This window comes from Pituophis catenifer, unplaced genomic scaffold, assembly GCF_029215685.1.
Source record: "Pituophis catenifer annectens isolate HBS135680 unplaced genomic scaffold, rPitCat1.0.hap2 SCAF_1, whole genome shotgun sequence".
Lineage (NCBI taxonomy): Eukaryota > Metazoa > Chordata > Lepidosauria > Squamata > Colubridae > Pituophis > Pituophis catenifer.
In genome coordinates, this window is record NW_027256881.1 from 37,516,343 (window position 1) to 37,532,250 (window position 15,908).

Sequence of the window (15,908 nt, forward strand, 5' to 3'; positions counted from 1 at the left end):
CGAAAACAGACATTGCAGAGGGTTATGGGTGGGTGTTTTCGCTGGCAGAGGGTTGCAGGAGGCCGTCACAGCCGAAAATGGAGCTTGGGAACCCATTTTCGCTGGCAGAATGCTCGGGCCACCACAAGTGATGAGCTGGCTATGCCCCCCAGGCCCCCCCGAGGTGAAATGACCCTGATGTAGCCCTCAATGATATCAAGTTTGATACCCTTGCTATAGTTTCTGCTAGCCTACAGTTGGGAATTTGGTAGTACCTTTTCAGATTAACACATTTTATCAAAAGAATGTTCCCACCAACCAGGCATCTCCTGAGTCAAACTGCCATCTATTTCTAACAAGAGCCATATATTACTGTGATGTCTGCCCCATTTCCCTTGGCTTTTCTTTTTTAGAGGGAAGCCCACCACACCGGCTTTCCATGATTGGTGTAAAGGAATTGGATGTGGAGTGCCATATTCCATCCCTCTTAAAAGAGCAAGCAATCCAGTGTTCCCCACATCCCATAATTAAAAGGAACACTGGGATTCTGTTTTTGTATCAAGACTGTATCAGAAATTTCTGAACAGGGTCGTTTTTCTGTTGGCTGCTTTGTATGAATGAAAAAGGTTGGGGGAATGGGCATTTCCTACCTTTAACGCCTAAGGAATTTGCTTAACTGTTTCAACTGTTTAACATTCAACACCCTTGAATTCACTTATCCATTAATTATTTTCTTTATGTTTCTGCTGACTGCAGTGCTGTTTATTGATTTGAATTTCCCAATAATGAAGCTGTAAGTCTCTCCTTATTCATATTCAGTGGCTTTCCAAATTATTCTCCAAATGCATCATTACTCTGAAATCCTCTGAAAGAGTTTTCCTGGGCCAGTTTTGAATGAGAATGGATAGGAACCCAATGAAACAAGTGCTTAGTCAGCCCTAATCTTTCATCTATATATCAAAGATTAACATCTGATTCAGATCTTTGTGCTTCTCAAGTTTCCTTTTGTAAAACAGCAACAGCAGTGATTTCATGATGTTATAATTAGCTGTGTTAAGAAAGGGTGATGTGATTCCTGCATTAAGATTTTGAGAGTATTGTTATACTGCCAACTATTTATTAACTTTTTACTGATGAATGCTGTCTAACCTTTTCTTGGCTTTGATTTCAGCTGCGTTGGGGCAGCCTTGTGCAATGAACATCACAAAAAATTGAACAAATGAGGACTGCAAAGCATTTTTCAAATTAAAATGCTTCATGAATGATAAAATATGAGAAACATATTGTTTCCAAATCATTGCTAGCTTTTCTGCTGACACTGAATTAAAAGTTAGTGATTTTTCATGCTGGCACTGATCAAGGAAAACATAGATTCTAAAGCAGTGATTGCTTTTTTTCTTTTTGGCAACCAAATCATGACCTTAGAGAGAGCAAGACTAACATGATTTACTGTCCCTTTATGTGATTTTTCTTCTAACTATCTAGCTCAGTGATGTCAAAGGTGACATGCCATGACATTTTGAGTGACACACCAGTATTCACCAACACCTGATGATGTTGTTCAGGATGGCCTAGATTGAGGGACAATGACTGATTATTTCTCTTTTGTTGGTATGTGTGTGAGACACAACAGCAGAATCAAGTTAGGCATTTCCCAAATTTTTGAGGAGCTCAAAAGGTTTGCCATCAGTGACTTAGCTGAAGAAAAGATCATAGTGAACCACAGTAATTGCTTGGGACTGCAAGTCTGCCTATCATGGAACTGGACCACTGAATATTCATTCACAGGTGAGGTCTTTTCTACTAGCACATCTGTGTTGAAGATCACAATCTTCTGGACCTTTCCCCACCTCACCCACCCATAACTTTGGATGATGATGCTAAACCTCTGTTCATTTTAACAGGCAAAGATACCTCTAATTCTTCGAGCGGTATTTCTCAACTTTTACAACTTTAAGATGTGTGGACTTCAACTTCCAGAATTCTCCAGCCAGTTTGCAAAGTTGAGAGCACTGCCGTAGGAAATGCTATTGCTTCTAGTAAAACTTTCTTAGCAGAAGATGTATTAATGGAATAGTTAATGAGATATGAATGTTCTTTCTATGAAAAATCTCTTCTGCATGCTTTGTAAGGGCTATCATACAGATAAATGATAGTACTTTATTAACCTGAGAAATACAATTACTTTATGAGGACAAATATGTCTCTGTGTACCTGCATGAGGGAGAGAAGCAATTATCATAACACATATTCTTTAACAGCAACAAGCAGCTTTCTAGTTCTAGAGCCACAATCTCCATAATTTTATAAATGCTCTTGTACTTTAAGAGACTTACAAAAATTAAGGTTACCAGATGTGAATAGTAAAAACTTGGAAGACCACTAGATGGTAGAAAAGAAATGATATAACATTGGCTGCCACAGTGGTTGTCCAGATTTTTGGAGCCCAATGCGTAACAAAATGATAATCAGTCAAATTTTAATTCCCTCTATTCCACAAATCTGTGCTAGAGAGCATGGTTTAAGGTAAGATTTTCAATGTATTACTTGTATGTACTAGAGCTCTATCTATTTCAAGCTGGGCATTACTAGTTTTGTGCATTAACCAAGGATCTCAAAATGAGATCATTTGAATGGGACTTAGGCTGGCATCATAAATGAAGATGGAATAATGTGCCAGACTAATGATCAATATACAAGCATGTTACTTCCTCAACTTACCTTCTCTGCATTTTTGTTCTTTGATACCTAGCAAATTCAGCTGAGAACATTGTCTTAGTGGCAACCATCTCTCAAGGGCCAATCTTGGTCTGCCAGCCTTGTAAAACCTTATGTATCTTCAGGACATGATCCCCAATCTCAACAGGTTGGTATGAGAATATTACCCAAATATCTGTTCCATTTACTTGATTATTACTTTGGAGCTTTAATCTTTCTGGCTTCTCCCACTTTTGGTATTCTTCAACTGACACAAGACATAATCTTTATTTACCGGAAAGCTTCTCATTTCCTAATTCAGTCTTAGAAAATGAAATGATAGGTAGCTATAGCTAATTCATTTATTTGCTGTGTGAAGATCTACCTGGAGGAAAAGACAAAGGAAATTATAGTGGCAGACAACACCCTGTTAGCTGTTAAGGTGTTTTATCCCATATGGCAGCCTTTTGTGACAATCCCCACACTTTCAAAATTCAACGTCTTGGCACGAAATGGCTATCTTTTCTAGCTCTTCCTGTTTTGAATACATGCCTACTTCTGATATTGATATTGGTTACTGATATTGATATTGATCCTTGAAATTGGTGATCCTTGATATTGGTTACTAATTGGGCCACATACTGCCTTAGGTCTATTTGAATTAAAAGTTTGACATACTTGCATCCATTATAACTCTAGGAAGAGAGTTTTTTGCCATGCATTTTGGTTTAATTGAGATTTTAGTATTCAATTGTAGGAGAGTGACCATTGAAGATGAGGAAATATATGAAATGGAATTTTAAATACAGCTTAATGTTCAATACCCGAAACAAATGTGACTATATAAAATGAGTGAGGTTGCCAATTTAAAAATTTGCTTGTTGAAATATTATGATGGGTATAATTATGTGAATTTGGGGGTAAATGCCTTGATATGATTATGTGTTAATGAAAAGGAAGTCAGACTTTAAAACTTTACAATCCAAGCTTTTATATAAAATCATATTTTGAAGGGTGAAAGACTATTATGTGATAATTTTAAATATAAAAATAAAATTATGTATGTTGAATTAATGTGATTTTGTAGTAGTACAATATTTTAAACAGATAAATTGTGAGGAATTTATGCATTGCAAGGAATTAACAAATAATATGGTTGTTTATCTGACTGCGTTTTTTAGATTGAGTTGAACCATCAAATTGGTAAATGCAATTCCCAGATTTTGTAGAATCCATTATATTTCTAGTCTAAGGAAATAATATATCATTTAATAATACAAGAACAACAACAACAACAAAATGAACTAGATGAGATGAATTAATGGAGAAAAGAAATGAGACAGCAGAGAGGGAAAATGCAGCAGTGCTGATCTTTAAATCAAAACTAATTATACATTTTATTATCTGTGTCTCAGTGTACCATTGATCACAATTCGTGTACACACTGTTTCTGTTACTGTGCATTACACACATCAATAAAATGAAAGAAAACAGATGAAATGAAATAATTTTACACAAACACAATAATCATATTATTATTATTATTATTATTAATAATAATCCCTGAACAACCCAAATGTTATTCCACCCCCCCCCCCCAGTCCATAACAGACAAATCAAATGAAATTAAACAGAGAACAAAAAGCCTTCAAAAGTGAAAAAAAAATTACAGGAAAAAAAATTAAAAGAAAAACTCAGAATTCAAGCATTCCACAGATTGTTCAAAATGATTGAAAGCCTAGTCTAACTTCCGTCTTTTTAACCAGGTGATGTGAGAACAGATTTTATTTTTTTATTTTTATAGCTAGGTTAAAAGAGGCTACTAAGGATCTGAGATAGCCACAGTTAATGTGTACATTCACTGGTGATGTAGACTAGGCCTTTTAAAGCTTTCTGTGTGCACATATCATGCACAAATGAAACTGCATCTGCACAGGTAGCCTCTGCACTGAAATGAATGGGAAAATGGTAGCCATTGTATTAGAATGGAATCCCTAAACACCCAAGGCATCCAATTCATTACTCTGGTAAAATTACCATTAATTTCAATGAGTCTGGGCTGCATATACAGATAGAAATCTAGTACGAAATTCTACGTAAATAAAAAAAAATCCATCCCTTATTTTGCTTTATTCACTCAGTCATTATATGGTAATACAATTAGTTTCCCCACGGCATGAAATATGTCTCATGTTTTTGCAGTTTTATGGAGTGATCTTTTTCTACAGCATTGATATTCTGGCCTTGCCATTTAATTAATGCACTGAACAGGTCATTTCCAAATCTGTGATTGTATGATTTAAGGATAGTAGGATTTTAAGGATGTGAATTCATACAGCCGCTTCGCTTACCATAACATACTGGATGTGTATGTTACTGTCCATGAGAAAATGGGTCATGGTGATAGAAGAATTGTCATTATCAGTCATGCACTCATGAATAAAGGAGAAATTACAAACTCCCAAAAGAATATCATTCTATATTTGAGAGAAATAGTTGGAAATATGTCTACAGATTTTTTTCAACCGACATCCAACAGCACTGTTAAAGTGACAATGAGAAATATATTTTACATATATATCTTTTTATTTTCCAATTGGAGGTGGATAAACCTGAGACTCTTCAAATATTATTGAATATCACTCCCATGATTCTGAACTACTGGCCATACTGCTGGGAACTGGAGTCCAATAATATCCAAAGGGCCATAGATACTCCATTGATACTTAGAGAACCGCTCCTTAATCATTGTAAGCATGCCTATATTTTTATGATATGGAAACATCAATGGCTTTGGTCTTCCCCTAATTAATTGTCAGTTTTCTTTTTCAGAAACAGGCCTATTGTGCGGTTAAGACTGCAATAACAGTGTTTATATGACCATTTTTAAGGTATAAACCCTATATTGCACATGGCTACCCACGTTGCTTCCATGTCACCAGGGAAGCAGCAAAGTCATGCACCCAGTCTGACACCCATAAATAGAATCAAAGAAACAGAAAGAAACAGAAACAAAGAAAAATGAATTGTTTCAATAAATTTCATTCTCTCTAATCCCCTTTTAGATTTGCTTGCTTTAGATATTTTAGATGTAGTGGTGAGAGAATTCTGAAAAATGAAAAAAATTAGAAAGACAGCGCATGGAGAAATCAATAGACAAACCAGCTACAAAATAAATATCACTGGACTGTTCAGTTGCACTGTCCATGAATGATAGTTCCCAAGAAAAGCTCCTTTTTGGTACATCAATCTACTCTGAACATTGATAAGTACATTGTTGACATGTACTCATCAATGTCTACAACAATACTGATACTTTTTAATTCATGGAGATAAATGCCAATTCACTGCAGACAATGCAGATAGTGCCACATTTCTTGCTAGGACCCATTGTTGTTCTGAAGGCCAATGGGTGGTAGAACTTTTTAACTCCAGCATGGAAGAATAAATTTGAATTACAGTATTCTGATGGTGGGTTGCCCTTTACAAATGTTCAGCGATTTCCACAGAGCAAGAGCAGGATCAGAGGGAGTAAGCAATGCAAGAGACCAAAGAATTGGCATCTGGAGCACATGCAGCATAAATACTCTGGGTAAAATGGGTGGCTGAAAAAAAGCTCAAGGATGTTCTGGTGATTTAGGGTTCAACACAGCTGTTCATACTTAAAATGAAGAATGAAGTCCCAATTAATTCCAACAGTCTAGTAATAAACAGGCTAAATTCATCCACAACTCAGTGGTAAAGCACATGCTAGCATGTCAACTATCCAACAGTTCAATTCATGGAATCACCAGTTAAAATAGTTAAAGGGCTGGATAAGTTTCTCCCTGAGATCTCAGAGAATCACTCTAAGTGAGAGTCCTGGGCTAGATAGGTCACCGGCTTGACTCAGTATAAACAACTTCCTGAGTCCTGTACTTGACTGGTAAACAGATCCCTTTCTATGTGACGAAACTTGCACAGCTTCTTCCCTTTAAAACCTAAGACTTTCTCCAGTTCTTGGTTATTGCTTCTTAGGAATCTTATATAGAACAACGGAATGAATACCAACCATTTCTGGACTCTCACTCTGTTCATTGAAAAGAAAAGATATGGAAAGAAACACGCTTGCATTTTCAATGGTCGGTCAGCTACACTATCACTATTCAATGCTATATTACAGATTATGGTTTGCTTCATTCATGCAAAGTATTACAACAAGTACAATGAAAGCATTCCCAATTTGGAGTATGAGAAGGAGCATAGCAGCAAATATTGGTAGATGGAAAGGGCATAGGAGGGAACTGAAATTTATCTGACAAAATATGTCAGAAATACAGGGAAAAATGCTAGGGCTTCGGGCATGAGTCTATAATCCACAGTCTGGAGCAAACGGAGAATTGATTAAATATGGTTTAGGTGGCTATTTTTCTTTTAAGAGAGTGCTGGTCATAAATAGAGTTCTGAAAAAAATGGGAAAGGGTTATCTGTGGTTTAATAACATCTGAACAACCAGGCAGTTAAGGAGGGATCAAAACAAAAATAAAAACAAACAAAACAAAACCTCAAACAAAATTATCCTCCCCATAAACAGCATAGGGTTGGAACCCCCTTGGATTGTGTTGGTCACTCTAGACTCACATGTGTCATTGAGGGTGGTGATTCAGCTTGTTCTTGAGTTAATGAAGAAGGCAACAAAGATATTGGTCAGAAAGTCAAGAACTCCCACTTAAGTCCTTCGCCCTATATGATATAACTTAAGGTTGGTTGTTGGTCTTTCCAAACAACCCCCTTTGACATCCAACTGCTCCTTAGAGAGGGAAGGGAAAGGGAAATACAAAGTAACTCCATCATGACCTTGTAGGCTGAGTTGCAAAAACGGCCCTGCATCCAGGTCTCCATTGCAATGCTGCTGCTCCTGGTGAAGACTCCTGCAGATTTCAAACTCCTACCACAAAGCTACATTCCATCAATAGGTAAGTGAACATGGCAAATGTCTTTTCTCCTCTGTTCAATAATATTAGATCTATATCTATATATCTCTCTTTCTATATATAGATATATATATAGATACTATCTTCAATTGTTTCTTTAGAAGCCCTTTATGTGGCAGTAGGCTTCCAGAGATGAGAAAAATATGTACAAGAGCCAGAGCAGCACAAAGAGGCTTGAGGTCAGAATCTTGGCAGTCCGTGGCCCGCCTAGCTCACCTCCAATCTCTGGTCTTCGCCGGTAGAGGAGCACACCAACACTGATAAAAGCAAATATAGTGAAGAGGGTGACAGAGAAAGCCAGGTTGCCTGGTTGGACTGCAAATGTCTCCCCATTGGCTGCATGGTAGATTGCAGCAATGGACCAGGCTACGCCGATTCCCAGGAAAACATTCACAGCGTTGCTACCAGTGACATTACCTATGGAAGCATCTGCATATTGATCTTGTGTTGCTGCTACTTTGCTGGCAAATGTATCTGCAAAGTGAAAAGAAACAGTATTATTGAACCTTGAGCTGTTGTCCCTACTTCCAAGCTCAGAGTTAGGCAAATGGTTTTCTAGCAATAGCAGGATGGTACATTGACAAATAATCTAGCCAAAAGCAAGATCTGGATAGACTTCAAAGTTGCACCGTCTAGAACTGATGTTCTACCAATCTTAGCCCAGTGGCTTTTTTTCCTCTGCTTCTGGCTCTATTAGTAATTAGACAGTTTTAAATCAACTTGTTAAAAAGAGCTACTAGCAAACTGAAATCTTTAGCTCCCTTTTTACAAAGACCCTTCCCATTAGGTTATGCCAATATGCCGGATTTTAAATATTTTAGATTTTAAAGTTAATCTAAGATTAGAATCTAATCCTGTGGTCTGTGGATTCCCCCCTCCCCCAAATGGGTATGTGCTATCACCCAATCCTTCCTCCTTTTTGGTTCTGAAATTTCTCCAGATCTTCACCTTAGTAGGTTGGATGCACTCCCCCCTGCAATTCTGCAGGGGTATTTTAAAGACAGCCTTCTACATCAGGACATATGCTAAATGGCTCTGTAGAATCCCCAAGCTCCTTTTTTGCTCTTTCTACAGGGAATCTCAGATCCTATTCTGAAGAAATAGCTGGCAGAGAATATGAATTGTTTGTGGCTTTTTCTGTTTGACCAGGATTTTGATATATCCCTATTGCTCGATTAAGTGCCTCTTTGTTCTCACTCATCTCACTTATTCACTCAACCACAGAATAGAATTAATCTTAGTGATCATTGCTATTATGCTACTTTATTCTATTTTTGTTTAGTTTTTATTTATATAATTTCTAGATATATGTGTTTCAGTGTTTGAAGTACACTGTTTTTTTCTGCCTGTAAGGTAGTATTAAATATCAACTGAAATCACCTAAGCCCAGTGGTTCAGACATTAAAGGAATTGAAGTAGTCATAACTAAAAAGGGATCACAACCTACGTCTGCATTTCAGATCATTTTTGTACCTGCAATCATTGGAGAACGGATACATGGGAGAAGCAGAAGCTGAACCTACAACTTCAGCTTGCATTTTTCTCCTGCCCAGGATCTTCTTTAGAAGGTATGTAGCATTATACATGGATCTACTCTGTCGGATGGTTAAAAATAATCTGCTTTGCAAATTTCTCTTTTCTCTCTCCTCATCCTTCCTTCTCTGGAACAAAAATTCTTTTCTCCAGTATGAACTGTTCAACTGTCCAGTAACAAACACCATGATTAAGACGATGTAGTTTTTCTTACAACTATTTTTTGAAATATAAATTGGATTATGGTTCCTAGCTCTGGCTCATAATTACATTCCTGATAATGTGATATCATGTCATAATAATATTAAAACAATATGTACTATCTATTTGTACTATTAACACAAACTCTGTAAAAGAAGTTTAGGAGACTGGGATTTAGTCTGGGTTCACACTTATACTTTGTACTTAACTGGTTTTCTGATTTGATGGTCTGATGATGCAAAGCCCCATTGGGTGCTCAGCACAATGGTAAGCCATTATTGGCAGGATCACGCTTCCCTAAGCCAAAGCACATTATGCCTTAGTAGAAAGTGTGAATCAGCTCAGAAAGTGGCTTGTGAAAAGCAGAGGTCTATTGAAGTCAGTTCATGATAATGGTAACTTCTGAATCAGGTCTGAGGGCAGATAGTTTGAACAGCTTCGCTATACAGATAGTCCTCAATTTACAACAGTTCATTTAGTGACCAAAGTTACAACGACACTGAAGAAAGTGACTTATGACTGCTTTTCAGACTTATGACTGTTACAGCATCCCCATGGCCATGTGATCAAAATTCAGATGCTTGGCAATTGGTTCATATCTATGATGGTTGCAGTATCCTGGGGTCATGTGATCACCTTTTGCAACATAAATTTTGGGCTCAATTGTCATAAGTCAAGGACTACCTGTATCAATTTAAATGTAAGCTAAAGTACTAAATAGAATAGATAGGCATTACTATGAAACCATCGATTTGGCTCCCATTCTACAAAATCAGATTAGAAGGAAACCCAAGTTGCACATTAATTACTTGTCTTTCTTTCTGTATTTCAAAGCATTGTTGGATATCTACCTCTTTCATCCATTACCCCCTCCCCCCTGCATTCTTTAATTTTCCTGAAGGAGATGCTAATCTTATGGTCACAAACATTTCACTAGCAAAGGAGAATTTACTATTATTTAAACTCCATCTCAAGTATGCAACTAGATGTATTTTGTTAAAAAAAAAAAACATTCCAAGCTGTTTTAACGGAATGTTTTTGAGTACAGCAGCCTCAGGTCACCTTGTATAAAAAGAGAGAAAAGACAGCTCAGCCTACAAAAGTACTTCTTTAAAATGTCATTCTTGGCAGGAGTTTAGAAACAGCTTTTTCCTATGGTATGTTGGATGCAAAATTGTGAGGTCTCAGCTGAAAGCTAGCTCTTCATCCTCATACAAAGGCAAACCCAAATAGGTAGGGCAAGAATGTTAATTTATATTAAAATTCAAAAGCTGCTTTCAATCATAAAAATAGCACCGTGGACATTTCTATAAGTGCTATTAAAAAAAAAGGCAATTTCTCCAGAGTTCTGCCTCTGCTGCTCCACAGCAACTTAATAATTAGACTGCAGAAGTGATGTCAAAATAAGAAAGTTCATACTAGGTCCTTCTGCAACAGCCAGCAGAGTTCTTGGCAAGCTGTGGGTGGCAAGGTTGCTTGCAAAACACTCTTCATTCACAGGATAGCTTTTATGAAATTTATTGGTTTGCTTATTTATTAATTAGTTCAATTTACATAGAAGCCCGTGTCACAGTCTCATTCTGGACTCTGGGTGGCTAACAATACTAAAAACCATTATAAAAATATCGGAAACAGAAAGGCAACATACATAAAACATGAGCTGAGGTAAAAAAAAAACCCAGACTCATTAACAGATGAGCACAACCAATATATTTCCTATTGTCCAGACACCTGCCTGTGGGGTGATCATCTGACTAACTGGGAGTTGAACACTGGTTACTTTATTAGTAAAGGCATGAGGAAACTACCGTATTTTTCGGAGTATAAGATGCACCTTCCTCCCCCCCAAAAAAGAGGGTGAAAATATGAGTGTGTCTTATACTCCTAATGTAGCCCCGCCCAGCTTCTCAAATGGAGGTTTCAGAGGCTGAAAAAAGCATCAGAAAAGAAGCTTCAGAAAAGAAGCCCCCAAACAGAGCTTCAGAGGCTTTTTTTCTGAAGCTCTGTTTTGGAGGCTTTCAGAAGGAAGAAAAAAAGTTTTTTCTGAAACGGAGTTTCAAAACTTTCAGAGGCAGAAAAAAAAAGCAAGGCACAGAACTCACAACCAAGGAACTTGTTACTAAAATTCACCTCTGGGAACAGCTGATTGGGGGGTATTCCGGGAGGCCGATCCACCTGCCAATCAGCTTTTTTCTTATTTTCCTCCCTCCTTTCTTATTTTCCTTATTTTCCTTTTAGTTCCTAAAAACTAAGGTGTGTCTTATACTCCGGTGCATCTTATACTTTGAAAAATACGGTAGTAAATTGCAGGTAGACCTCGATTTACAACAGTTCATTTAGTGACTGTTGGAAGTTACAGCGGTACTGAAAAAAGTGACTTATGACCATTTTTCACACTTATGACCATTGCAGCATCTCTATGAGCATCACGTGATTTACATTTGGATGCTTGACAGCTGGTTCATATTTATGATGGTTGTGTCTCGGCATTATGCAGCCTTCTGACAAGCAGACAATAGGGAAAGATAGGGATAGAAATGTAAACCCTAGGGTTCCCTGTAAAGAGGGAATTTAATTTTAGTTTCAATTTATTTTATGGCACATAGATCTGATAAGAAGCTATGGCCCAAAAGGACATGCTGTCTTCAATCTGGATCCTTCAGCTGAGTGGATGTTGCCCATGCTTTTTGGAAATTTTAGGAATAACAAGAGCCAGATTTCTGGAAATTACCAGATGCAGAAAGGTTGCCTTAGGCCAGTGGTAGGCAAACTTGGCTCTTTCACACCCTGTGGACTTCAACTCCCAGAATTCCTAAGACAGCCAAGTTGAAGTCCACAGGGTGTGAAAGAGCCAAGTTTGCCTACCATTGCCTTAGGCAATCAACTTTTGATGAGAACCTTTCAATTTTTGACTGATCACTGTTCTGGCATGGTTGTGTGATCAATGTTGTGAGAGGTTTTTCTGGGTCTTGACTATACCTTTTCTCCTTCTTTAAATTTATTCTGATAATTATATTATATTTTTATTTATTCATTAATTAAATTTATATGGCCGCCCATATCATGGAAAATGATTCTGGAGAGCATATAACAGTCCATTGTTATTTTGATTAAACAATGAGTTTTTTAAACAAATAAATAATTTTGATTGACAATTTGACATGCAGATGAATGGTTCAGTAGAACTATTGAATTGGGACACAGGTGGATTTAACTATAAACTCTAGCTATTGAGGTTAAATATTTAATCTATTTATTTTAAAAATCTGTGTATTCTACCTTTCATAGGCCTTCCATAATGACAATGCAAAAATTTGGATGATCAATAGATGTTGTGAAGAAATATACAACACACTATTACTTTATTGGTTCTTTGAAGTTTGCCACACAAATATGGTAAATTTGCCCTTATTTAAAAATCTCCTTCTTTATTTCATTTTGACTGAAATTCAGCAGCAACTTTTGGAAGGGTTCGGTTTGCCATACCCAAGACTTGGGTACTGTAAGGATCCTGGGGCCTCTATCAAACCATGAACATAAAGATAAACAGTAACATGATAAACATTACGTTACTAAACATAATTTAACTATCACCACATTATTCAGTGAGACCAATGGGACTGAACTATGTGCATGAGCTATATTACGTTCCAGTAAGGAATTCCATTTCTTTAAAAGGAAACTTAGTGGCATCTAAATTGCAAATAGATGTCTCATTTGGAGAATTTAATTACCTCATCTAGCAATGATTTCATTCAAATACTCCTACCCAGTGGTGGGTTCCTCCCGGTTCGGCCCGGTTCTGCCGAGCTGGTAGCGGTGACGATATGATGTCACCGAACCGGTTCTGGGCCCCCGCGCCCCCAACGTTATTTTTACCTTTTATTTGGCCCCACCCCCAATCTATTGCTGCCTGAGTCCCAGCTGATGGGCTATAAGGAAAAAAACTGTTTAAACTCTTGTCGCGGGGCTTCAAAGGGCTGCCCTACAGCTGATCAGTGGTAAAAGGCAGTTTGGTGGTAGACCGGTGCCTCCAAAAACAAATGAGTAGACTGGTGCCTGCAAAAATAAATGGGTAGACCAGTGCCTGCAAAAATACATGAGTAGACCGGTGCCTGCAAAAATACATGAGTAGACCAGTGCCTGCAAAAATAAATGGGTAGACCAGTGCCTGCAAAAATAAATGAGTAGACCGGTACAGCTCCGCAAGCAGTTAAAAGCCTGGTAGACCAGTACCTCTGCTAAATCCTAAAGAATTGTCACATGACCATCAAGCCACGCCCACAAAATAAGCCACACCCACAGAACCGGTAGTAAAAAATTTTAGAACCTACCCCTGCTCCTACCCCTAGCATTCATACTATTGACAAGATGGTTGTAACTTATGTTGAAACTGCAACCCTATTACACATCTATTCTTTGCTTAAAACTGAACATGACTCACAATATAATTCTGTAAATATTACTCAGAAGTAAATTCATGATGCTGGGAATTAGGCAATGAGATTGGTAAGAAGCTGTCCTGTTGAAAAGATGTTTAATGCAGAGTTAAGTCAATGGGCTGTTCCTCACTAGCTTACTACTAAATTTTCAAATATTGATTTTTGACTTGTGCCTCTAGCTTGTTTTTTTTTTTTTTTTGGCTTCCTCTTTTCTTTCTTCTGGCCTATGAGCTTGGGTTTGGGTCCTTCACTGCAGAATTCTCACCTTTTTTTTTTTTTTGAATAAAAACTATTTTTACTGATTTGTATCCTATAATTGCAGTTTGATGTATAGACATTTTGTAGGTGATAACCAGATCATGAAAAGCTGCTGATTCTTGCATACCAAATAACTGTTGCATAACTGAAAAGATGAATGTGTATCAGCCTTTCTTAGCAGCCTAAAGCAAACCGTGTACAATCTGATTGGATTGGCAGTTGGATTTTTCTTCCACACTGACAATGTGACTGCTTGGGAATGTTCCCAGGATCACCTGCAAACCAGTGGTGGGTTTTAAATTTTTTTACTACCGGTTCTGTGGGTGTAGCTTGGTGGGCATAGCATGGCTTGATGGGCGTGGCTTGGTGGGCGTGGCAGGAGAAGGATACAGTAATATCTCCATTCCCACTCCACTCCAGGGGAAGGTTATTGCAAAATCCCCATTTCTTCCTGATCAGCTGGGACTCAGGAAGCAGAGAATAGATGGGGCGGGGCTAGTTAGAGGTGGTATTTACCGGTTCTCCAAACTACTCAAAATTTCCACTACTGGTTCTCATTTCCAGAACTGGTCAGAACCTGCTGAAATCCACCTCTGCTGCAAACATACATCCTGTATGGCTGAGTTACTGTCTGTAATGGCATTGAGTTACATAAGATTCAATGGAGGATAACTTAGAGGGTGTTTGAAGGATTGCATAATGCATAATTCTGTCCTCCAATTTGTTGCTGGTAACTCCCGGCATTGGTCGTCTGAGGTGATGGCCTCACAATACTAAATAATAGAACTGGTTCTTTAACTGTGACTTCCCACTTGCTTGCTTCCTCTGCTTAGGCCTTGGCTATCTTCCCTGGACATGGACATATCAAGATCCTAATCATTCATTGATGCCATTGAGCAATATAGAAAGCATTTTATTATGCTTTCTGTTGAACATCTTGAAATTGACTTGGGAACAAAAGGATTTTAAAAACCAATAAGTACAGTATTAATACTAAATTTACTTAGTGTCACAATGAGTATTTTTAAAATTCTCATCTTATTTAATACTCCCCAAAAGTAAAACTAAAAGGGAAGTGGTGGCTCAGTGGCTAAGACGCTGAGCTTGTCAATTGAAAGGTCGGCAGTTCAGCTGTTCGAATCTCTAGTGCCGCGTAACGGGGTCAGCTCCTATTACTTGTCCCTGCTTCTGCCAACCTAGCAGTTTGGGAGCACGTAAAAATGCAAATTGAAAAATAGGGACCACCTTTGGTGGGAAGGTAACAGCGTTCCATGCACCTTTGGCATTTAGTCATGCCGGCTACATGACCACGGAGACGTTTTTGGACAGCACTGGCTCTTTGGCTTTGAAACGGAGATGAGCACCACCCCCTAGAGTCGAGAACGACCAACACATATGTGCGAGGGGAACCTTTACCTTTACCTTTTAAAAGTAAAACTAGTAAAAGGAAAAATTGCCTAATAAATCCAGGGATGGGAAAGACAAAGTACTGATTACATGAGATTAAAATATGTTCAGAAAGAAATTCTACTAATATAAAACAAGGAAGAATTGGACACAATCACTGCAACTGTCTTTTGTGTAAGCCTTTTCCCTGTAATCATTCTGGAGAAACTAGGGAAGTTAATTTAAATTATTTAATCCTCTTAATTTTAATTGCTTTGTATTATCCTTTTTATCTTTTTATCACATTGCAAGCCAGCCAGAGATGGCGAAATAGCGAGATGGGCAGTATATAAATTTAATAAATAAATAAATAAATCTTACAACCTCTATTGTACTCAGATTCATTATTCTACTTGGTTTATCTGTTCAGGCCAAAACA

The 15,908-nt window shown here is 37.7% G+C and overlaps 1 protein-coding gene across 2 annotated transcripts in view; it reads right to left on the reverse strand.

Moving 5' to 3' along the window:
- Positions 1-4,043: 4,043 nt before the first annotated feature.
- SLC8A1 (solute carrier family 8 member A1) overlaps positions 4,044-15,908 on the reverse strand; it is a 257,765-nt gene continuing 245,900 nt past the window's right edge. For both annotated transcript variants that reach the window (XM_070932297.1, XM_070932298.1), the window contains exon 11: positions 4,044-8,123. In XM_070932297.1, the coding sequence (XP_070788398.1) occupies positions 7,747-8,123 (377 nt within the window). In that variant the 3' untranslated portion in view covers positions 4,044-7,746. The remainder of the gene's footprint in view (positions 8,124-15,908) is intronic.